The following is a 23,949-nucleotide window of genomic DNA, read 5'->3' as shown; positions in this document are numbered from 1 at the left end:
ACGTAGAGAAGAAAAACGGCGCGAAAAGCAGAAATTATTAGAAGCACAAGAAGGCCAAGAAAACGGTGAAGAACCAAAAATTATTGAAGACGATGATGAAGAAGAAGAAGAGGAACAGGAGCAGGAGACCCTGAAACAAGCAGCCAGGTCCGGACCTTATAACATGTGCCGAAAGGCAAATCTAGGTAATAACAAACTATACCAACTTTAATAACCAAATAAATTTTTATCACAACTATTTTTCTTCCTCCTCAGATGGTTTCGCAAAACGTTTCGGTCTAACACCAGAGCAGTTCTCAGAGAACTTGCGAGACAACTATCAAAGACACGAAGTGGAGCAAGAAAGTGCAGAGCCCTTGGAAGTCGCCAAGGATTACATAAGTGCCAAGTTTTCGTCTCCCGAAGACGTTTTGCATGCTGCCAAATTTATGGTGGCCATGCAATTAGCACGGGAGCCCTTGTTGAGGAAATGTGTCCGGGAAGTGTTCTATGAAAGGGCTAAGATTAATGTTAAACCTACTAAGAAGGGGATGAAGGAAATTGATGAGAATCATATGTGTTACAGGTAAGAAATTAATATGGAATTAAAAAATATTTTCAAATACACTATTCATTTTCTATTCATAGTTCAGAAGTTATTTTTCTAAATAAAATAAAAAATTACCACATGTTTAATATTACAATAATAGAACGTTTTCTATTATCATTTATGAGTATATCGAGTTGCTATAGGTGTTTGTGATGTTAGAAAAAATTGTAGATTAATTAATTTTAAACAAGTTTGCTGAATATTGTATTTAAATCCGACAATTCAATCAAAAGTTATATAAGAAATTATAAACAAATACAGAAAAAATTGAGAAAATATCAAAATATTTTCAAAAACTTCCAATTTCTCAAAAATTAAAAAAAAAAACGATTATTTCCAAAGATTTCGAAAATTTACTAAATTTAGATTTTCAAAAGTTTCAGAAAATATTAAAATTAAAAAAAAAAATTAAATTTTCGAAATTTGTCATAGTTTTCAAAAAAAAGCTAAATTTTGAAAAATTTCAGTAGATATCAAAATAAAAAAAAACGATTTTTTACAAAAATTTGTAAAGAGTATTTCGAAAATTTCAAAAAAAAAATCGCAAAAAATACAAAAAATATAAATTTTGTATAATTTCAGAGAATATTAAAATTTAAAAAAAAATAATTTCTTACAAAAATTTGAGAGTATTTCAAAATTTAAAAAAAAAAATCCAATATTTTCAAAAATTTACAAATTCACAATTTTTTTTAAATCGATTTTTTCTAATAATTCCAAAAAATTTCGAAATTTTACATAAATCTAAATTATGAAAATTTTTGTAATTTTGGATTAAAAATTCAAAAAATTACTCAGGCTAAGCACAGTCTAAGCGCCACTCTGGTACAAGTGTTTAGCCAAGTGCGTTTAGACTGTTTATGTACTTGAGCACTTTTCCAATTTTGTGAAAACTATTGAAAAATGTGAAAATGCCGCCAAGCTAGACACAGTATAAGTGAAAATGTCGCACAGAATCATTTGCAAATGCGTTTAGACTGTGACTATGCGGGAGCACTTTTTCAATTTTGTATAAAATTAGGCAACTATTTTTTTGAAATTGAATTCGAAATGAAATGGAGATTGTTAATGTTCGGAGATAAATTGATTTATTTATGATTTACATTTGATTTGCTCAGATATAACAAGATAGCAAAAATAATGAAAGTTATAGTATTTGTAATAATATATTTGAAAACGTTTAAAAGTTTCGAAAATTTAGAAAAATCTAAATTATGCAAATTTTCAGAAAATATCACAATTTTAAAAAAATCCATTTTACAAAAATTTGAGAGTATTTCGAAATTTTCAAAAAAAAAATCGAATATTTGCAAAAATTTACAGACTTTTCGGAAAATTCTCAATATAATTAATTATTAGTATTTGCCTTATGGTACGATGTCACACACCACTAGTTTTTATTTATTTTTCCAGTATGAAGTATATAAAAGACAAACCGGTCAGAGACTTAAACGGAGACCAATTTCTGAGGCTGTGTATGGCCGAAACTGATCAACTGGTCACGGTTACATTGAGCGACAAAATAGAAAGTCTCACCTCCGGCAGCTATTTAGAGGAAGTTAAACAACTTTACAACAAGGTAAATAGACAAACAAAATCTACAGATAAATTTTTAATTTTTTTTTGAGAAATTTATTTATTTTTGTAATTTTTCCTTAGGATGAGTTTTCCAAGCACGTCCAAGGCTGGAATCAAGTCCGAAGTGAGTGCGTGGACTTGGCATTGAACAAAATGGTATTCCCTGATTTGAGGAGAGAACTGAAGACTATTTTGCTGCAAGAAGCCAGAGATTCTGTACTGAGGGCTTGCTGCAGGAAGCTGTACAACTGGATCAAGGTAATAAGACTGTTGAAAAGGATCGATTACCCAAAAATGATCAAAACTATAGAAATTTGTATTGGATTTTTTATTGTTTCTTTTACAGATTGCTCCGTACACAACAAAGTTTCCAGAGGAGGACGATGACGATTGGGACACAACCCACGGTGTAAAAGTAATGGGCATTGCCTACGCCCCTGATCATTCGCAGGCTGCTTTTGCAGCTATGACTGCACCCGATGGTGATGTCACCGATTATCTTAGGTTGCCAAATATATTGAAGAGGAAGAACGCTTGGAATGCTGCTGATAAAATGCTAAAGGTAAATAGACACCTATCCGTTTCAAAGCCTTTTATAAGGTGTCGATAGGTCGCGTGATCGATTTTTTAGGATTTTTTTGACTTTTCCTCGCCCTTGGTGATACGTGGTGATATTCAAAATTACCTCCCCTCCTTCCCCGCCAAAAATTACGTGTATTTTTGGTAACGAGAAAAATTGCAAAACTGTTGATTTTTTTTTGATAATCTTAGGATTTTTTTTAATCGGGTACAAAATAAATACATGTGATATCTTACTATACCCCCCCCCTCCGCCACGGGATATTTTGCGATTTTTTGTCAAATCTCGCTCTTTGCCTAAAAACCTCACGTGATTAATGGACGCCCCCTTAATTTAGAAAAAAATTATGCAGTTTTTTGTCGATAACAATTTTTGCTAACGAGACGTGCTGATTAGTTTTTGGCAAAGGCAGGTCCAGCCATTTCGGAGGAACGTAGAAAAGTGTGTCAATTAGATTTTTGAGAGAACGGAGTATCCGATTATAATGATTCAAAAAAACATTTCACTTGTATGGAGCGAATGGATAATTGACTGAACTTTCGGGAAGTACAATTTTGTTTACATTTCTACGGGTGCCATACCAATATTTATCTTTTAGACTGCGACGCGGCGCTTACGCGCTTTGATATTTCGTCTCTACGCAGCTAACGCAGCGCGATTGCTTTCAAGAAAAAGTTCAAAATTTACAATATATAAAATTAAATCAAATTGTACAAAAGTCATTTTTTCAAAAATTTCAAAATTCACAAAAATTTCTTATAAAAATTCAATTTTTCGATACACCACTAGTTTGCCATTTATTAATAAGATTTTTTTTCGGATATTTTTACGTGCATGTGCGGATACAATATTTTTATCGACGACTTCGTGAGCATTGCTTTGAAAAAAGTTCAAAATTTACAATGTATAAAAAAATCAGATTATTCAAAAAAATCATTTTTTGCCCTAAAATTTCAAAATTCTCAAATTTTGAAAACTATTTTTTTCAGTACACGAACTTCCAGCAATTAACTTTCCATTGGGTAATAAAAAATTAAATATTTTGCATACGTTTTACGTTTCAAAGCCTTTAATTTTAAAAATATGGATGTATGTGTGTGTGTGTGCTTTTATGCGTTTGTATGTGTGGATACAATTGTTTCATCGACGATTTTGGCAGCACGGATCAACCAATTTAAATGATTCTTTTTATATTCGATTTCCATTGATAAGAAGACGTGCTGATTAGTTTTTGGCAAAGGCAGGTCCAGGTCATTCTGGACAAACGTAGCAAAAAGAGTCAATTCAGTTTTTGAGAGAACGGAGCATCCGATTAGAATGATTCAAAAAACATATTACTTGCATCGGAAGGCAGTTCCGAAAAATTTGTTCGAAAAATGCATGTGATGTTTGGGAGGGGGAGAGTTATTTTTAAATGTCACGATGTATTACCAAGGGGTAGGAGGGGTACAAAAATTCCTAAAAAATCGATCACGTGATTAATGGAGACGCCTCCAAGAACGTGGGTGAAGTCCCGATATATTGCTATATCGCTTACTAAATACTAGTTTATTTTACGACTTACAGTATCCGTAACTCCAATTATCCGAATTAATGGGGAGCGGGACCCATTTGGATAATCAAATATTCGGATAATTGGAGTTTTTTTTTCAAAATTGCCTTTGGAGAGGAAAAAAGTTAAGTTTTGATATCGCACTATTTTTTTTATTGAATTAAATGAAAGAAACATGACATTTTTACATGTTTTAAATATAAATAAAATGTATTTATGTACAAGTTTAGAAATAATAATCATTGTTTTGTGAACATCTCCGTCAAATCAAAACAAACAATGTGTCTACACTGGCTTTGCTGGTGGAAGAATAATAGCGCACTTACACTTTTTTTGGACAATTTTTTTTCTGAAAGTGATTCGGATAATCGGCGAATCGGATAGTCGGAGTTCGGATAATTGGAGTTCTACTGTATCTACTACAATTTATCTTTTTCCCAGGAAACTGATCTAGCAGCCCTTCGTAATTTCATCGGCACAAAGAAACCCCACGTCATCGTCGTCGGCGGCGAATCCAGGGACGCACAAATGATTCAGCAGGACGTCAGGGATATTATCAGTGGCCTGATTCAGGACGAACAGTTTGCCGATGTCAAAGTCGAAATTATCGACAACGAACTGGCAAAGATTTATAGCAACTCGAAAAAAGGCATTGTGAGTAGACTAACTAAATTAATTTTAAATTTGCTCAATCAGTTTTTCATTATATGTCCATTATTATTTTTATTCCAGACTGACTTCAGGGATTACCCGGATTTATTGAGGCAAGCGATATCGCTTTCTAGGAAAATGCAAGATCCTTTGGTAGAATACTCTCAGTTGTGTTCGAGTGATGAGGAAATCCTTTGTTTGCGTTACCACACTTTGCAGGATCAAATACCTAGGGAAGAATTGTTGGAGAATTTGTATCTGGAATTCGTCAATCGAACGAACGAGGTAATGTAATAAGATTTTTGTTAACTTCCCGTAGGATAAGTTATAGTAATAATTGAACAGTTACCACTTGCAATAATAGAACGTTTTCTATTATCGTTTATGAGTATATCGAGTTGCTATAGGGATTTGTGATGTGAGAAAAAATGATAGATTATTCAATTTTAAACAAATTTGCTGAATATTGTATCTAAATCCGGCAATTCAATCAAAAGTTATAGAAGAATTTATAAACAAATACACATCCGTCAATGAAGTACTTATTTGTAATGATTTTTTAACTTCCCGTAGGGTAAGTTATTGTAATGGGCCGAAAATCGGAATTGAAAATTTTAACATTTCTCGACGTTTTGAAGGTTTTTGAACGTTTTGGCATACCTCAGAAAAAATGGATGTGTGTGTGTGTGTGTGTGTGTGTGTGTGTGTGTGTGTGTGTGTATGTATGTATGGATACAAATTTCCAGTCACGTTTTAGGGCGCACGGATCAACCGATTTGAATGGTTCAAAAAACATTCGATTCCTATTGATAGGGAAAAGAGCTGATTAGTTTTTGGCAAAGGCAGGTCCAGCCGTTTCGGAGATACGGAGCAAAGAGTGCAGAAAATAGAAATCGAATTTTTGAGAGAACGGAGTATCTGATTTGAATGATCTAAAAAGCATTCAATTAGTAATGATTGGGAGAAGTGCTTATTAGTTTTTGGCAAAGGCAGGCCCAGCCATTTCGAAGATATGGAGCTAAATATGTAAAAAATGGCAGTTTTTGAGAGAACTAAGCGTCCGATTTAAATGATTCAAAGAACTTTCTGCTTGTCTTAACAAAATAATTGATTTTGGAAAAAAAATTTTGTTCAATTTTTTTTTTTTTTTTTTTTTTTTTTTTTTTTTAGTTTTATCAAAAATATTTCAGATTTTATTTTTAATTCTGGCTATAGTTCTAATATACTTTACAAATATTTTCAACTCTGCAATTCAGTTTATATAATTCTCATAAATATTAGACAATGTTACAATATTTATAATAATCTATTTGAAAACATTCAGTATTCCTCGAACATTTCGGTACGGGAAGTTCCAGCAATTTGCCTTAAGGCACGATGCCATAAATGCCTCAAGACAGAATTCCACTTACAGCTAGTTTATTTTACATTCAATAGCGATTTTAAAGTATACCGATTTGCTGTAAAGTTTTATGATATTAGAAAATTTTATAGATTATTTAACTTTAAACAAATTTGCTGAATATTGTATTAAAATCTGACAATTCAATCAAAAGTTATATAAGAAATTATAAACACATACAAACTACTCATTATAATTGGAGGTATGGAGTGCAAAGGGTGTAAAAATGTTCATGCAGTTTTTGAGAGAACGGATCATCCGATTATATTAATTCAAAAGACATTTTGCTTGAGTAGACGGTGTGCAAAAAATGTTTTTGCAGAACATTTCGTGATTTTGAAACTTTAAAAAAAAAAACAAAAATTTTCAAAAAAATTCCAAATTCAAAAAAATCAAATGTACATTTTCGAAAAAAAACTAAATTTTGAACAATTTCAAAAAATATCAAAGTTTTTCAAAAAAAAACATTTCTTACAAAAATTTGAGAATTTTTCGAAATTTTCAAAAATTTAGAAATTCTCAAAAAATTAAGAAAAAACTTTTTTTTTTAAAAAAAAAAACAAAAAAATTCAAACATCTGGAAAAATTTCTAAGTTACCAAAAAATAAACAAATTTAAAAAAATGAACAAAATAAATAAAATTAAAAAATAAAAAAATGATCAAAAAATTTAAGTTTTCGAAATTTTTCATCATTTTCGAAAAAAACTAAATTTTGAACATTTTTAAAAAATATTGGAATTTAAGAAAAAACACATTTGCTAAAAAAATTTTTGAATATTACGAAATTTTCAAAAATTTTCAAATTCTCCAAAAATTAAGAAAAAACGTTTTTTAAAAAAAATTCAAATTCTAAAAAAAATTAAGAAAAAACGTTTTTTAAAAAAAATTCAAATTCTAAAAAAATTAAATCCAAAAAATTCTAAATTATCAAAAAAAAAATGAAAAAAATTCTTATAAACATACACAAAGCTGTATTGTAGAATACGCTCGTTGCCCAATTTAAAAAGCAATTATTAGTTTACAGTATGTATTTATAATAAATAATCTATTTTTTCTTATTTAACTGTTAAATAAGTTAACATCTAGTAATAATAATAAATATTAACATAAATTTAAATAAAAAAGAGTACAAAATAAAGGATAGAATTTTCATTCAAATGATATCCGTAGTATTATGATTTAATATAAAATAAAAGCAAATAGAAATAATAATAAAATTAATAAATAAAATAAATAAAATTTCTGAATAATAAAACAATACTAGAAAAACAATAAAGTGGAATTAACACAATAAGTGACAGATAATAAAAAATATAACAAAATAACAATAATCTATTTGAAACTATTTAAAACAGTTATTGATTATTTCTCGAATGTTTAATTACGGTACAGGAAGTTTCAGCAATTTGCCTTAAGTTTGCAACTAGTTTGAGATTTAATATTTATTTAGTGTTTGTTTTTTTTTGCAGGTCGGTGTCGATATGAATTTGGCAGTCCAAAGCAACTGACGCTAAACCTTGTCCAATTTATTTGCGGTTTAGGACCTCGTAAAGGGCAAGCTCTACTTAAAGTTTTAAAACAAACGAATCAAAGACTGGAAAATCGTACGCAGTTAGTCACTTCTTGTCATATGGGACCAAAGGTAAAACAATCACACATCATTACATCACATTACTAGTGCAGTAAACGGAGGGTTTTAGGTCTGAATTTTTTTACTGTGCTCCGAATTGAATGAAATTTTGGAATTAGGTTCATCTTTCGCTCAAGTTCAAAAGTGAAAACAATTCGGGTTGCGCCATAACATGGCACCCCTTCTCAATTGTGTAATTACATTTTAAAAATAACGTCGGAAATCGATAGAAGAACTAATTATAAGAAAAAAATGTCTTTTATAGTTTTTCAAAAAAACTAATACTTTTCAAGTTACTGGCCTCGTTATCTTATAAAAACTTTTTTTTCCAATTTTTTCAAAAATCGAAATTATTTTCATTATATCTCAAAAAGAATCAAAGACACGTATAAAAGCATATAGATAAAAATCAAAACGATCTTTCTGGCTTATTATTGTTTTTTATTATTTTTCTTCCACACTAAAATTTACAGAGTTGAATGTTTAAAGACTGCGCGGCCGCGCAAATTGGAAAAAACAGTTTTTATAAAATCGTGAGTTTTCTTAAAATAGTTTGTACTAAAGTATTGAATCTGCTAGAATCCATCAAGATGTCTATAATGAAGTGAATTCTAGATGGAATGTGAATTACTTTAATTCTGGTGGAAATGGCGCTCATTAAACCATATGATTTAAAAGAAAAAAAACTTCGTATATGCTTCTTATTTGCATGATAGCTCACTCATTTTACACGTAAAAAACTTGTAACAGCACTCATTTTAAAGCTTATGTTGAGCACTATAAAATCCAATTTTACCGAAATTCATAAAATGTAAAACCTCGACACTAGATGACTTTAAACAACAATTAAATCTTGAACGAAATAAAAAACGACTTTGCTCTTTCAAATCTTGCTTAATATTTTTCCTAGAATACTTTATGTAATACCGATATATTAAGATTTTTATTGACATCATTTTGTTCATTACATGATTTTTGTTAAAATGTATATTTTAGGAGATATTTGCAAAAAAACGAAGAAAAACGTCAAAAATATATGAATCTTTAGTGGCCAGTAACTTGAAAAGTGTTAGTTTTTTTGAAAAACTATAAAAGACATTTTGTTCTTATAATTCATAGGTGGGGAACCTGCGGCCTCGAGGCCGCATGCGGCCTCCGGAAGGTTCTTGTGCGGCCCCTTGCCGTCTAGTACAAAATAGCAAAGTTACTTTCAAACAACTACTGTACATCAACGTCATGACAGTTCCGCGAAAAATCCCACCCAAAACAGTTATATTGTAACATGACGTCAGATTACTAGTCTGAAACACGGACTCTTAGGCAGATACAAAATAGATATGTAATATATTATATGGGTTCGCCGTAGCGTTACCGCGTTGACTTTGTATGGACAGGGTCGTGCGTTCGATTCCCCGCTCTGGCAACCTGACATCGGGCAGCGCGATGTCTATTTTCAATTGAAAATATAGATCAAAATATGTTTCCCATTGAAAATAAGCCTATCTCGGGCACTGCGGTGTGAAATGGAAATGGGAAAAACTCTCACACTACTTCTTCCCTGAATCGAGTTGGAGTTTAACTCAGCTCACGGACCTGTCCTAGGGCAGAGCACTCATTATTTATTATTAATATATTATATTAATATTATTTAATATAAGCAATATTTTCGATTTCGCAAGACATCGCCTATTATATGATTCAAAAAGTATTATAAAAAAATTAACAGTCCAAAGGAATCGTTAGCACCCGGGTTGAAGATTTTTATGCGTATTCGTAGTAAAATTATAAAAATTTATACTTCTCGCAACCAAAAGCAAATCCGCAGCTTTGGTGGAAATCGGAGCAACCAGATTTTACCTAGATATATTGGCAATTTTATGAGACCATTAGTTATAAAATGACACAAAACTATACCTATTTTCATAAAATGCAAAAATATATTTTTAAGAATTGCTGTAGGCAAAATATGTGTCCGTATTTATTTGCACATAATACATATAATTTATTTATATTTAAATCTTGAAATATAAATATAGAGTAAGATATTTGAAATGAGAACAACTCAAATGCAAAATATAAATTAACAATACATTTTGTGCATAATAAATACATATTTTAATTAAAATATTTCTTTCACGTTCATTACTGTTGTTTTCATACATTATCAAATATTACGCTTATTTTCATGGGTAATCATTATTATTCTCTAAATGGAGTAGGTACATCAATTATTAATAATATTTTTCAAATTATATTCTTAAATGTCTGTCAATAGTGTCTAGGTATATTTCTTTTGAACGAAGGTAACGTTGCGTTTAATGCATTAATCCTTTTTTTGTTATGATAACTATTGTCATGAATGACAACAAGCAGGAATATTCATACCGAAAGTTCACAAATGAATTTTATCTGGTTTTTCCAAAGCACGAAATTCCCTAAATTAACCGTTAACACCTTAGTATGCAAAATAAAAATCTGTCAGTGAATTCAATGGTACAAGAAAATTATATAATTTTTTATTTCAAATAATTATGTAATAATAAGAATATGAAAATCAAATTCAAATCAAAAGACTTTAATATCGTTTTTATATAAAAAATGAATGTTTAAATGAAATTAAAACAAACTAAAATTCGATGTTATTGAAACGAAGTCGATTTTATCTCATTACATACGTTCAAAACATACTTTTTTTCCAATCTTCAAGAAAAATGAATGAAATTTCGTCCCATTTCCTTCGAGACCCAGAAATTTTACATCTCAACAATTATTGGTCATTTTGTCATAAATTTCTCAGTTGCCAAGCAAAAAACAGGCAAGCAAAAAACAAAGCCAAATAAGTCACTAACTTAGTGTTTAAAAATATATTATTTTATATTATTATTATATTATATTATATTATATTTAAAAGCCTTTAAATTAGTATTTTTTCCCTATATAATGCAATAAATTGTTAAAACTATAAAATACTATGATAATTTCACAAAAGTCACTGTAGGTCAATCAGCTTATGCGGCCTCTTTCATTGCTGCTTAACTTAAGTGCGGCCTCTAATGGCAAAAAGGTTCCCCACCTCTGTTATAATTAGTTTTTCTATCGATTTCCGACGTCATTTTGAATAAATGTAATTACACAATTGACAAAAGGTGCCATCCCCCGAACCTGAATTGTTTTCACTTTTGAACTTGAGGGTAAGATGAATCTAATTCCAAAATTTCAAGAAATTCGGAGCACAGTAAAAAAATTCAGAAGTTATATCCTTTTTTCCTTGCCGTTTACTGCACTATACATAGAATTTTGTTTTACCAACTATCCTTTACCAGGTTTTTATCAATTGTTCCGGTTTCGTAAAAATCGACACCAATTCCCTTGGTGATAGTACAGAAGCCTATGTCGAAGTCCTGGACGGATCTCGTGTTCATCCAGAGACTTACGAATGGGCTCGTAAAATGGCTGTGGATGCTCTGGAATATGATGACGAGGAGATGAATCCTGCAGGAGCCTTGGAGGAGATTCTGGAAGCACCTGAGAGGCTGAAAGATCTGGATCTGGACGCTTTTGCAGAGGAATTGGAGAGGCAGGGATTTGGAAACAAGAGTATCACTTTGTATGATATCAGGGCTGAGTTGAATTCGAGGTAAGTGGTAAATGGTAAATGACTCTTTTGAAGATTTTAATTAATTGTCTGTAGGGTATGTTGTAGTGTATCTCAGAAAACCTGGATGTGTGTGTGTATGTGCAGGTACAATTATTCGTCGTCGATTGCGTAAACAATTTAAAAATTAAATTCTATATAAAATTGCAATTCGGTTTTATTTTGGTAAATTAGACTATTACGACTGGTGAAAGAATGAGATGCAAATACATTATTTATACGAGAGCAAGCGAGATAGCAATATATCGGACTTCTTAAGGGGTTACATGGGTTTCCTCGGGCAAAAAACGGGCTTTTTTCAATTATGTTTTTTACATATAAAAAATTAAATATTTTAATAAATAATTTTTAAAGAGATGTTATAGAATTTAATAAGACAAAAAATTATTTTTTTTGTTTTTTTGAAACCGCGAAACCCATGTAACCCCTTAAGGGCCGTTCATTAATCACGTGATCGATTTTTTAGGATTTTTTAGGAATTTTTTGAACGCTCCCTCCCCTTTGGTTATACATAGTGATATTTAAAATTACCCTTCGCCCTCGCCTTTTAAAATAAAAGAAGATTTTTATTTCTTTTTTTTGAAAATTTAGGTAAAAGATAAATTTAATAATAAAGATTTTTTGTGATTTTTTATCAAATTCTCCTCTCACCCTACGACAAGTCGTTTATTTATTTATTTATTCTATGCCCAAGACAATAATTTTAAAAATTTCTCAAGGTTTGCAAAAGTTAGTACTATTATTACTAGATTTTTTGTAAAACCTTCCCTCACCCTGAAGGCTTCACGAGATTAATGGACGCACCCTAAATATATCTAATTCATATTTATTTAAATTTAATTTTAACTACGATATTTAGTTATATAATTAATGTCAAAAAATTGTAAAAATGCAGAAAATGATTTGAAAAAAAAAATAAGTTGCCATTTTAAGGTATATTAGATAAATCGTCGATTTTTCTAATCTGGTGAAAGAAAGGGACACAAATACATTATTTACAAGGGAGTAAGCGAGATAGCAATATCATGGACTTTATAAACGTTCTTAATTTATGTTTATTTAAGTTAATTATTTCTAAGATATTTTATTATATAGATAATGGCCAACTTCTGCAGTTTAATATAAAAAAATGCAGAAAATGATTCAAATAAAAAAACTAGTGGTGTATGGCATCGTGCCTTAAGGCAAATTGCTGGAACTTTTCGTACCGTAATGAAATATTCGAGAAATTTTAAACGTTTTCAAATATATTATTACAAATACTGTAATTGTTTCATTCCAGAACATTAACAATCGTCATTTCATTTCGAATTCAATTTCAAAAAAAAAACAGTTGCCTAATATTTACATAAAATTGAAAATGTGCTCCCGTATAGTCACAGTCTAAACGCATTTGCAAATAATTTTGTGCGACATTTTCACTTATACTGTGCTTAGCTTAGCGGGATTTTCACATTTTTCAATAGTTTTCATAAAATTGGAAAAGTGCTTCAATACATAAGCAGTCTAAACGCACTTGGGTAAACATTTGTGGTAAACCAGAGTGGCGCTTAGACTGTGCTTAGCCTGGGTAATTTTTTGAATTTTTGATCCAAAATTACAAAAATATTTTATGGAAAATAAAAAAGATGTAAAAATTTGTTATCCTCAGAAGCAATTGTTTTGTCAATACGAACAGACAGTTTTTTAGATCATTCAAATCGGACGCTTAGTTCACTCAAAAACTGCCATTTTTTGTTCATTTAGCTCTGTATCTTCGAAATGACGGGACCTGTCTTTGCCAAAAACTAATCACCTCTTCTCCCAATCATTGCAAATTGAATGTTTTTTTGGATCATACAAATTGGATGATCCGTTCTCTCAAAAACTCGAATGTATTTTTTGCACTCTTTGCTCCGCTTCTCCGTAACGGCTGGACCTGCGTTTGCCAAAAACTAATCAGCACATCTCCCTATCGATAGAGATAGAATGTTTTTTAAACCATGGAAATCGGATAATCCGTGCGTCCAAAATCGTCGACGAAAAATTGTATACATACATTCATACATACACACACACACACATACACACACACATTCATTTTTTCTGAGGTATGCCAAATGTTCAGAAACCTTTTAAACGCGAAGAAATGCACAAATTTTCAATTTCGACTTTTGGACGATTACAATAACTTACCCTACGGGAAGTTAAAAGTATAAAATCAGTGCAAGAATGATAACATTCTAGAACCTACCCTCAGGAGGTAATGTCTAACATCTAAAAGACCTTGTGTGGGATGCATAAATACTTTTCCTTCGCTATATAAAAAAAAAATATAAATAAAAAAAACACATCCATTTTTTTCTGAGGTATGTCAAAATGTTCAGAAACCTTCAAAGCGTCGAGAAATGCAACAATTTTCAATTTCGATTTTCGGCCCATTACTATAACTTACCCTACGGAAAATTAAAAATCAGTGCAAAAAACCTAGTCTGGGATAAATAAACTAATAAAACTGGGATACTTTATCTTCACCATACAAAAAACATACATTTTTCTGACGTATGCTAAAATGTTCAGAAACCTTAGAAACGTTAAGACTTGCAAAAAAATTTCATTTTCAATTTTCGGTCCCATTACTATAACTTAACCTAAAGGAAGTTAAAAGTTGAAAAAATGTGTATAAGAAATCTTGTTTTTTCCGCATTTCACATTTAGGTTTCAAATAATTTATGATTTACGAAAAACAATAAAAATATAAAAAACACACATCGATTTTTTCTGAGGTACAGCAAAATGTTCAGAAACCTCTGAAACGTGAATATATGCAAAAATTTTCATTTTCGATTTTCGGCCCATTACTATAACTTACCCTACGGGAAGTTAAAAGTTGAAAAAATGTGAAATCTTGGTTTTTACCGCCGCGCTCTTGGGACATACACCTTGTATGTTCCAAGCGCGTGTTCGTAAAATATCATTTAGCAATATTTCTTATTATTTATGATTTGTATCTAAATCTTGTGTCTATTTCCTCCCCCAGGTACAAAGACCTCAGAGTCCCATTCCAAAGTCCGAGCCCCGAAGAACTCTTCGACATGCTGACCAAAGAGACTCCAGAGACCTTCTTCATAGGCAAAATGGTAATGGCCACAGTAATCGGCATCCGTCATCGAAAACCCCAAGGCGAACAATTAGATCAGGCCAATCCTGTCAGGAACGACGAAACAGGCCTATGGCAATGTCCATTCTGTCTCAAAAACGATTTTCCCGAACTCTCCGAAGTCTGGTCTCATTTCGATTCGGGCTCTTGTCCTGGCCAAGCCGTAGGAGTCAGATTGAGATTAGATAATGGCCTGTCGGGTTATATTCATATAAAGAATTTATCGGATAAACATGTGAAAAATCCGGAGGAGAGGGTGCAGCAGGGTCAGACTATACATTGTAGGATTATCAAAATCGATGTGGAAAGGTTTTCGGTGGATTGTTCGTCTAAGAGTTCGGATCTGGCGGATAAGAATAACGAGTGGAGGCCTCCGAAGGATCCTTATTACGATCAGGTTTCGGAGGAGAAGGATATTCGGCATGAAGCTGAGGCTAAGAAAATGAAAGCTAGGCAGCAGTATGTCAAAAGGGTAAGATGAATTTTTCAGTTATTAGTAAGACTAATTTAAGGGGCACAACTAGTGTAACCGCCTATAAAAAACTTGTGATTTGGCGGTGATTTTTGGAAATTTATATTAAAAAAACTACTTTATAAATAATTTCAAAATTTTGGGAATATATTTATACGTGTTTTAAGAATACATAGTAAAATTTTTGAAGAAAAAAATTAAATATTTTTTAAGTTATCGTCGATCTCCAACGGCGCGACAAAAAAAGGCCCTTCGCTGCTGCAGTGATTCCGGCCTTCTACGTGGATGAAATCAAAAAAAAAAATTCTCGTTAAACTAGATAATATTGTCTGTAAAATGAACTACGATAAAGAAAAAAAAATCAAAAACTGACAAAATGACAGCGTTTTTTTAAAAAAAGACGAATTTTACCCAAAATTTTGGTCGTTTTTCGACTGCCAAAATTCGATTTTTGATCCGATCAAAAAATCGATAGTTCATTTTACGGAGAACTATATATAGAACATATAAAAAAATTCGATAGTGATCGGATCATTTGTTTTTGAGTAATCGCTGCAGCAATTTCGGAAAATGCTGTTTCGAGAAAAACGCGTTTAAAGATAAAATGATCGTTATACTATATACTGTATATACAATCTTTAAATGGCTGTAACTCAAAAATATTTGAGATATCGATTTGAAATTTTAATATGTTATTTTTAAAGGTGTAATCTGCCGAAATATGAAAAAAAACAAAAATCGATTTTTTTGAAATTTCACACTAGTTGTGCCCCTTAAGTGACAAAATCTACTAAGAAGAATGTTCATACAATCATTACTTAGAAAAAGAGAATTTTCAAAGAGCTCTTCAGGACATACCGTTTATGCTACAAAGCTAAAATTTTGGCATGTTATACTTGAATGTATCGACTGTAATGGCAAATTCTAAAATTTATGCAATTTTGATCACAAAAATATTAACTTGTGGTGTATAGCATCGTGCCTTAAAGCAAATTGCTGGAACTTCCCGTATCGTAATGAATTATTCGAGAAATTTTAAACGTTTTCAAATATATTATTACAAATATTGTAACTTTCATTATTTTTGCTATCTTGTTATATCTGAGCAAATCAAATGTAAATCATAAATCAATTTATCTCCAGAATATTAACAATCGTCATTTCATTTCGAATTCAATTTCAAAAAAAAAAAATAGTTGCCTAATTTACACAAAATTTAAAAAGTGCTCTCGTATAGTCACAGTCTAAACGCATTTGCAAGTAATTCTGTGCGATTTGTTCACTTATACTGTGCTTAGCTTGGCGGCATTTTCACATTTTTCAATAGTTTTCACAAAATTGGAAAAGTGCTCCAGTACATAAACAGTCTAAACGCGCTTGGGTGAACATTTGCACCAGAGTGGCGCTTAGACTGTGCTTAGCCTGGGTAATTTTTTGAATTTTTGATCCAAATTACAAAAATATTTTTTGAAAAAAAAAATTAAAACAAATTTTCATTTTCGATTTTCGGCCCATTACTATAACTACCCTAGTTAAAAATAATTACTTGACAAAAGTACCTAAAAATACTAATAAACATGTTCATATAATAAATTCTTATGTTAGTGCAAGTAAATTTTTGAAGGGCTCTTCAGGGCGTACCCTGTGTGCTACAAACCTAAAATTTGGAAATGTTATATATAAATGTATATACTATGATAACAAATACTGAACTTCCTGAATCATACTGAATACTGTCAAGATGTCTTGTATTTGCTGTGCATTCAGGGGTTTTACACATAAACTGTAACGTCACTCGTATGTTATAAAGCCGAGTCAGAAAGACCCTGTTATCTAACATAGTTTATTTGACTTTTGTGCGATTTTTGAGTTAAATTTTCTATCTGACTACCTTATAAATATGCCTGACTGCAAAGCAACCGCATGGCTTATGACAATATTCAGTATGGAAAGTTCTTCATAACATGGCCTTGCCATAACATTTTTCTGTTATCCGGCAGAGTCGGTTCCTAAATGTGTTTTCTGTCTCATGTTGTCTTCTTTTTGTTCCAGATCATTGTTCATCCTTCCTTCCACAATATATCGTTTGTCGAAGCCGAGAAGATCATGGACCAAGTGCCACAAGGTGAAGTCATCATCAGGCCATCGAGTAAAGGTATTGTTAATTTCTTCAAACTACACTCTAAATATTGCAGATTGTAGCAAAAGGATTAAATTTATCAATTCTCTTCCATAATATTTTTTCTTTCAGGTGCCGATCATCTGACAGTAACTTGGAAAGTCACAGATAAAATCTATCAGCACATCGATGTCAAAGAAACAGGCAAGGAAAACGAGTTCTCATTAGGGTCAAGATTGTGGATCGGCAATGAAGAGTTCGAAGACTTAGATGAAATCATTGCAAGACACGTCAATCCTATGTCTTCCAATGTTCGAGATATTCTGAATTTCAAATACTACATTGATACACACGGCAAGTATAAAAGACCAATATCAGGACAATAATCTAAATTACCTGAATATTTTATTTCTGACCTTTTTTCTCAGGTTTGAAAGATAAATCTGAAGAGGCCTTGAAGGAGGAAAAGAAAAAGAACTCGTCCAAGATTCACTATTTCATATCCGCCGCCAAAAATTACCCAGGAAAGTTTTTATTATCATATTTGCCCAAAACAAAGTGTCGTCACGAATATATCACGGTTACACCCAACGGCTTCAGGTTCAGGCAAAGGAATTTCACATCGGTAAAATAAAATTACACTTATAATAGAAAAATGTTATGGCAAGGCCATGTTACGCTCCAACTTTCATACACTGAATCATACTAAATACTGTCAAAATGTTATGTATTTGTTGTGCATTCAGGCGTTTTACACATAAACTGCAACGTCACTCGTATGTTATGAAGCTGAGTCAGAAAGACCCTGTTATCTAACATTTTTTGACATTTGTGCGGTTTCTAGGTTAGTTTTTCTATCTGACTACCTTATGAATACGCCTCACTGCACACCAACCGCATGTTTTTGTCAATATTTAGTATGGAAAGTTCTTCATAACATAGCCTTGCCATAACATTGGTTTGTTATGCGGCAGAATCGGTTCTTTCGTGTAGTTAGTCCTAATTTTGTTTTTTTATTTTTAGTTAAATGCTACCCTAAAATGGTTCAAAGAGCATTTCCAAGAACCAATTCCTGGTTCAACCCCAAGTACCCCCAGGACGATGATGTCGTCACGAACAAACTTTACAACGCCTGGAGGAAATTGTAAGTGTAATTAAATTATTATTAACACACTATTATAAGCGGGGCGGGTGAAAATACCCGTTTCGGAGACTCGTGCGGGTATTTTTATTCGTTTTGTTACTAACTCTAAAGAAATTTATGATTGTACAATGTGTAAATAGATTGAAATTATCACTGGTATTTATTATAACTATGAATTGTTTTTTTTTTTCAGCTATGAATCCAGAAGCGATACAAAGGGTTGCTCAAAATTTGCCTTCGCACATGTTGCATTCGCTCAGTCAAGTCGCAAACCAAACACCACATTATGCACATACACCAGGATATGCGGCCAGTGGTTATATAAATACTGTAAGTATATTTATAAATTTATATATATATATATATATATATATATATATATATATATGTTAAAGTAGTTAATTTTGATGTTGAGAAATATGAGTAAGTTCTTCAAGGGCATACATCAAATAAAAGGCAAAGATTTAGAAGTTAATCTTTAATTTTTCCAAACGTTTCGACATAGGATTTTATGAAATTATTTTTTTTTAGCCTTACACTCCGAGTGGTCAGACTCCCTTCATGACACCATACCATACCACACCAAGGTACAATCAAGGATTTTTACATCCTGGATCCTTGAGCAGTGCACCGACACCTTCCTCTCATTCATCGAGTAGTCAATCGCCTAGGACACAAAGTAACAGGTACGAATACTCAATCTGTATAACCTACAAAAAGATTAAAAACTAATTTTTATAACACAAAAAATATATATTTAATAATAATAGTAATATATGTAATAAAAATAATCTTATTACTAATTCCTGAAGTTATATATGTCACGAAAGCTGACAAAATATTTGCATGACCATTTTTATTACTATTAATTAATAATGATGTTTTTGAAGAGACCGATATTTAATTTTTTTACCGATATTTCGTCAACATACCTATATTTAACAACTGCAAAAACGCCAGGCAGCATCTGCTCACAACTATAACGACGCCATATCTGACTAACTTCATGCCTGAAACTAACTTCATGCCTGACGCTAACTTCATGCCTGACACTAACTTCATGCTGACTAACTTAACATTTAACTAGCTTCACATCGAACTAACTAGCTTCACATCGAACTAACTAGCTTCACATCGAACTAACTAGCTTCACATCGAACTAACTAGCTTCACATCGGACTAACTAGCTTCACATCGAACTAACTAGCTTCACATCGAACTAACTAGCTTCACATCGAACTAACTAGCTTCACATCGAACTAACTATCTTTACATTTGACTGACTAACTTCACATTTAACTACATGACTTTACATTTTACTACATGACTTTACATTTAACTACATGACTTTACATTTTACTACATGACTTTACATTTAACTACATGACTTTACATTTTACTACATGACTTTACATTTAACTACATGACTTTACATTTTACTACATGACTTTACATTTAACTACATGACTTTACATTTTACTACATGACTTTACATTTAACTACATGACTTTACATTTTACTACATGACTTTACATTTTACTACATGACTTTACATTTAACTATATGACTTTACATGTAACTACATGACTAGCTTCACATTGAACTAACTGACCAGCTTCCCATTGAACTAACTGACTAGTTTCACATTGAACTAACTGACTAACTTCACATCTGACTGACTAATTCACATTTAATTAGCTTCACATCTAACTATCTTCTACATATATATAAAAATAAGTCGGGTTTTCCTTCCTGACGAAATAACTCCAGAACGCAAGAACCGATTTCGACAATTTTGCATTCGTTGGAAAGGTCTCGGGCTCCGCAGGGTTTATAGTATAGTACACCGTAATTAAAAATTCGAGTAATGACATTAGTGAGAATTATTAGAATTATGCTTGGTTAAGTCAACGAGCAATTCTTAATGAATAATGATTGTCACGCACTGAATTTCACCATTCAATAAAAAATTGCTGGCGATTTGGTGACATACCAATGATTCCGACTGGTCTTCCGTTTGACTTCAAACGATTGCAATTTCCAGTTCGCCTTGCGTTCGCAATAACTATTAACAAGTCGCAAGGCCAATCGCTTAGTGTTTGCGGGATAAATTTCAATTAGATTATTTAGAAAATCATTGTTTTTTACATGGGCAGTTATACGTTGCCAAAAAACAAAAAATGTGGTTTACCAAAGGGCACTTCAATGAAACGGATAATTTGCGGATTCAGTTTCATTTACTTAGAGAAGTTCAACTAGAAAACACTTCATTTTTGTAATCGAAATAAATTCGTTACTGTTGTATAATAAAATCAATTATTTCCTTTTCATATATAAAACAAACAAAAAATTTCTTCATCTTTCTCACGAAACCATCTGGTGGCGAAACGGAGTTCGTCGGGTTTGCTAGTGTATATATATAATTTGTTATGTACAATATAGAATTTTTATTACATCTTTAAGAATTCATTTTTTGATTATTGTTGGATTATTATTTACAATGATTGTTTATTTTTTTCAGGAATCCTTATGGTGGTAGTTCAAAGAATGATGTGATGGACTGGCAAAAAGCAGCAGAAGCCTGGGCTAAACTGAAAAACAAAGATGGGCAGAGTCCTCGTTTGGGTACACCTAGAGGAAGGTTAGTAATTAGCATAATAATTATAATAAATATTTTAATAAGAATTCCAGTTTGCAAGAATCAGTTTTTTGTATCCACACATACATACATGAGTTAATGAGTCTTTTAGATATATTTAGATGTATTAGATATACAATTCACAATTTTACAATTAAATAACAAAACAACCAAATATAATATTAAATACAAATGAATGAGTGCTAAACTAATTTAATTTTGTGTCTCGATTTGATGAAACTTGATATTGCGTCTTCGTTTAGAGCATCTTCAAAAGTTGAGGTCCTGTATATCCATTAATTCGCAGAAATTATTAAAAAGTTTAGAAGCTTTTCTGAAAAAAAAAGCAGTATCAGAGAAGTTAGAGTAATAGATAGAAAGAAGACAATTTAAACTAATTTTAGATTTAAGCACTCTTAACATGAAACAAGTTCTGGAAAGTTTAACCTTGACTTGACTTGACTTTAATTAATGACGAATAAATATGATCTTTTACCCATTCTTTCTCTTTCTTTCCCCAGTGGCTCCAACCGAACCCCCCGCCAAGGAGACTCCAGAAGCGCCGGAGACTCCAGAAAGACTCCGCAGTACTCCGACAGAATGTCAAGTAAATCGCCGAGATCGGTAAGATCGACTCCTCAAACAATCAATTCGCCAAGATCGATGTCGATAGGCGATGCGACACCTCTGTACGACGAGAATTAGTTACGATAATAATGAATAATAAATATAATAGACTTAATTCAAAAACTATTCTAAATAAGGTTTTATTTTGTTGTATATAGAAATTATTGTTCGATTCATCGAACTTGGGCTCGAGAGGTTGTCGAGGACTGGGGTAATCGACTGGCGGTAAAATGATACAGGAATAAGAAAAATGTTAACATATCTATGTAGTTGCTGTTCGATCAGGCGTATTTTACATATAAACAAGCAAGGAAGAATGTTATGGTAACAAAGTCTTCGATGATGCATTCTTCCTTGCTTGTTTATATGTAAAATACGCCTGATCGCACGGCCAATAGACATTTACATAATTACACTAAATAGCATTGTCATGGCAACGGTAGTAACAATTGTCTATTTGTTTGCCGTGCGATCGGGCGTATTTTACATATAAACAAGCAAGAAAGAATGTTATGGTAACATTCTTCCTTGCTTGTTTATATGTAAAATACGTCTGTTCGCACAGCAAATCGATAGACATTTTTACAGTTTTACTGACAAGAAACAAGCATAAGATAGTATTGCCTTGACAATGCTATTTTCTGAGGCATATTTTCCTGGATAATTATTGATTGTGGAATTTTTAATTTTATTTGATTTATACCTTTTGTATTGTTTTGAATCTGTATTTACTCATCAAGTTTTTTTCAAACCAAATATTTAACTTTGATTTTTTTGTCAAGATACTCAAATATTGTAGGTGCCTTTTTTGTGGCTCAAGAGCATTCCTTTTATACTTTGATAGACTTAAATCTAAGGGCTTATTTTTTTGAGATTATTTCGTCATTTTTGCATCTCTTACGATAACAGAAACTTTGATGATGCATTCTTTCTTGCTTGTTTATACGTAAAATACGCACAGCAAATAGATAGACATTTTTACAGTTTTACTGACAAGAAACAAGCATAAGATAGTATTGCCTTGACAATGCTATTTTCTGAGGCAGATTTGCCCAGATAATTATTGATTGTGGGATTAGACAAGAAAAAATTGTACAACTTTTGATTTCTTTGAAAATACTTGGATTTATAAAAAAAATCGTAATATTGAAAATTAGCCCCCTCCTCCCCAACAAACATTACGCATATTTTAAGTTACGAGAAAAAATGATAAAATTTGTGATATCTTCGTGTGATATCGAACACCCCTCTATCCCCCACATGATATTTCGTGATTTTTTGTCAAATCCTAAAAACCTCACGTGATTAATATTATACTTACTTACCTAATTTTTATTAATAAGAACAGTTTTTTAGCCTTTTTTGGCTCAAAATAATACTCAAAATTGTTTTTTACTCAGAACGCTTTGAGACTTAAGAATTATATAATAATTTTTTTCCTTTGAAACCTTTTCTTTACACTATCAAACCCTTCGAAGCCCTTGAATATATTTTTAAGAAATAAAATATTATATACATAACATGAGAATCTTGAGCAATTTATTGGTTATAATTGGTCTGAAGCCCTTAAAGCTCTTTGAGACTTATGAATTGGTTGTAAAATTATTTTTTGAACTAAACTGTTTTTTGACACTATTATACCCTTTATGAAATCCTCAACATTTTTCTAAGAAATAAAATGTCATATACTTAACATAAGAATCTTGAGCAATTTATTGAGTAACTTATTGTTTAAAAAAAATATATAGTCATTATTAAAAAAAAATCCACGGCAATAAAATTCTTTTTCTAAAATTTTATACCAGTCGATTATTCTTTGTCCAATACCATTTGCATATACACTCACACATTAATATATATATATATATATATATATAATATAAATATATACTGAACGAAGTCTCTTTAATTTATTTAATAATTTATTTATATCTATTTCGACGTTTCAAAGATGTTGGATGTTTTCCTTGAAAACTCTCAAAAGCGAACAGAATTTTCTTTTATATATTTATACACTTTATTAATTATTTAAAAAATTAAAGAATTCACTTCTACACTTTATAAAAAAAGAAGTTATTATAAATACCAAGACTAAAAATACTGTATAAATTATTTATTGGTATTATTTCTGAACTTTTTTACATAAATTTATAAAATAAAACACTTTAGATA

The 23,949-nt window shown here is 31.3% G+C and overlaps 1 protein-coding gene across 1 annotated transcript in view; it reads left to right on the top strand.

Annotated features, from left to right (window-relative positions):
• LOC113373731 (transcription elongation factor SPT6) overlaps window positions 1–22,396 on the top strand; it is a 34,740-nt gene extending 12,344 nt beyond the window's left edge. Inside the window, 19 exon segments of the mRNA XM_026614009.1 lie at window positions 1–185; window positions 256–565; window positions 2,003–2,168; window positions 2,249–2,425; window positions 2,514–2,729; window positions 4,741–4,953; window positions 5,032–5,235; window positions 7,823–7,856; window positions 7,859–7,995; window positions 11,307–11,620; window positions 14,658–15,249; window positions 17,302–17,404; window positions 17,501–17,722; window positions 17,797–17,993; window positions 18,392–18,512; window positions 18,706–18,842; window positions 19,044–19,198; window positions 21,034–21,153; window positions 21,672–22,396. Of these exon segments, the coding sequence (XP_026469794.1) occupies window positions 1–185; window positions 256–565; window positions 2,003–2,168; window positions 2,249–2,425; window positions 2,514–2,729; window positions 4,741–4,953; window positions 5,032–5,235; window positions 7,823–7,856; window positions 7,859–7,995; window positions 11,307–11,620; window positions 14,658–15,249; window positions 17,302–17,404; window positions 17,501–17,722; window positions 17,797–17,993; window positions 18,392–18,512; window positions 18,706–18,842; window positions 19,044–19,198; window positions 21,034–21,153; window positions 21,672–21,855 (3,787 nt within the window). The 3' untranslated portion in view covers window positions 21,856–22,396.
• Window positions 22,397–23,949: the final 1,553 nt, after the last annotated feature.

The sequence above is a fragment of the Ctenocephalides felis genome, unplaced genomic scaffold (assembly GCF_003426905.1).
Source record: "Ctenocephalides felis isolate EL2017-DRISC unplaced genomic scaffold, ASM342690v1 CF-g0.4_SCAFFOLD_00845, whole genome shotgun sequence".
Lineage (NCBI taxonomy): Eukaryota > Metazoa > Arthropoda > Insecta > Siphonaptera > Pulicidae > Ctenocephalides > Ctenocephalides felis.
The sequence above is the reverse complement of the archived record's forward strand: the minus strand, read 5'-3'. Positions and strand labels throughout refer to the sequence as shown.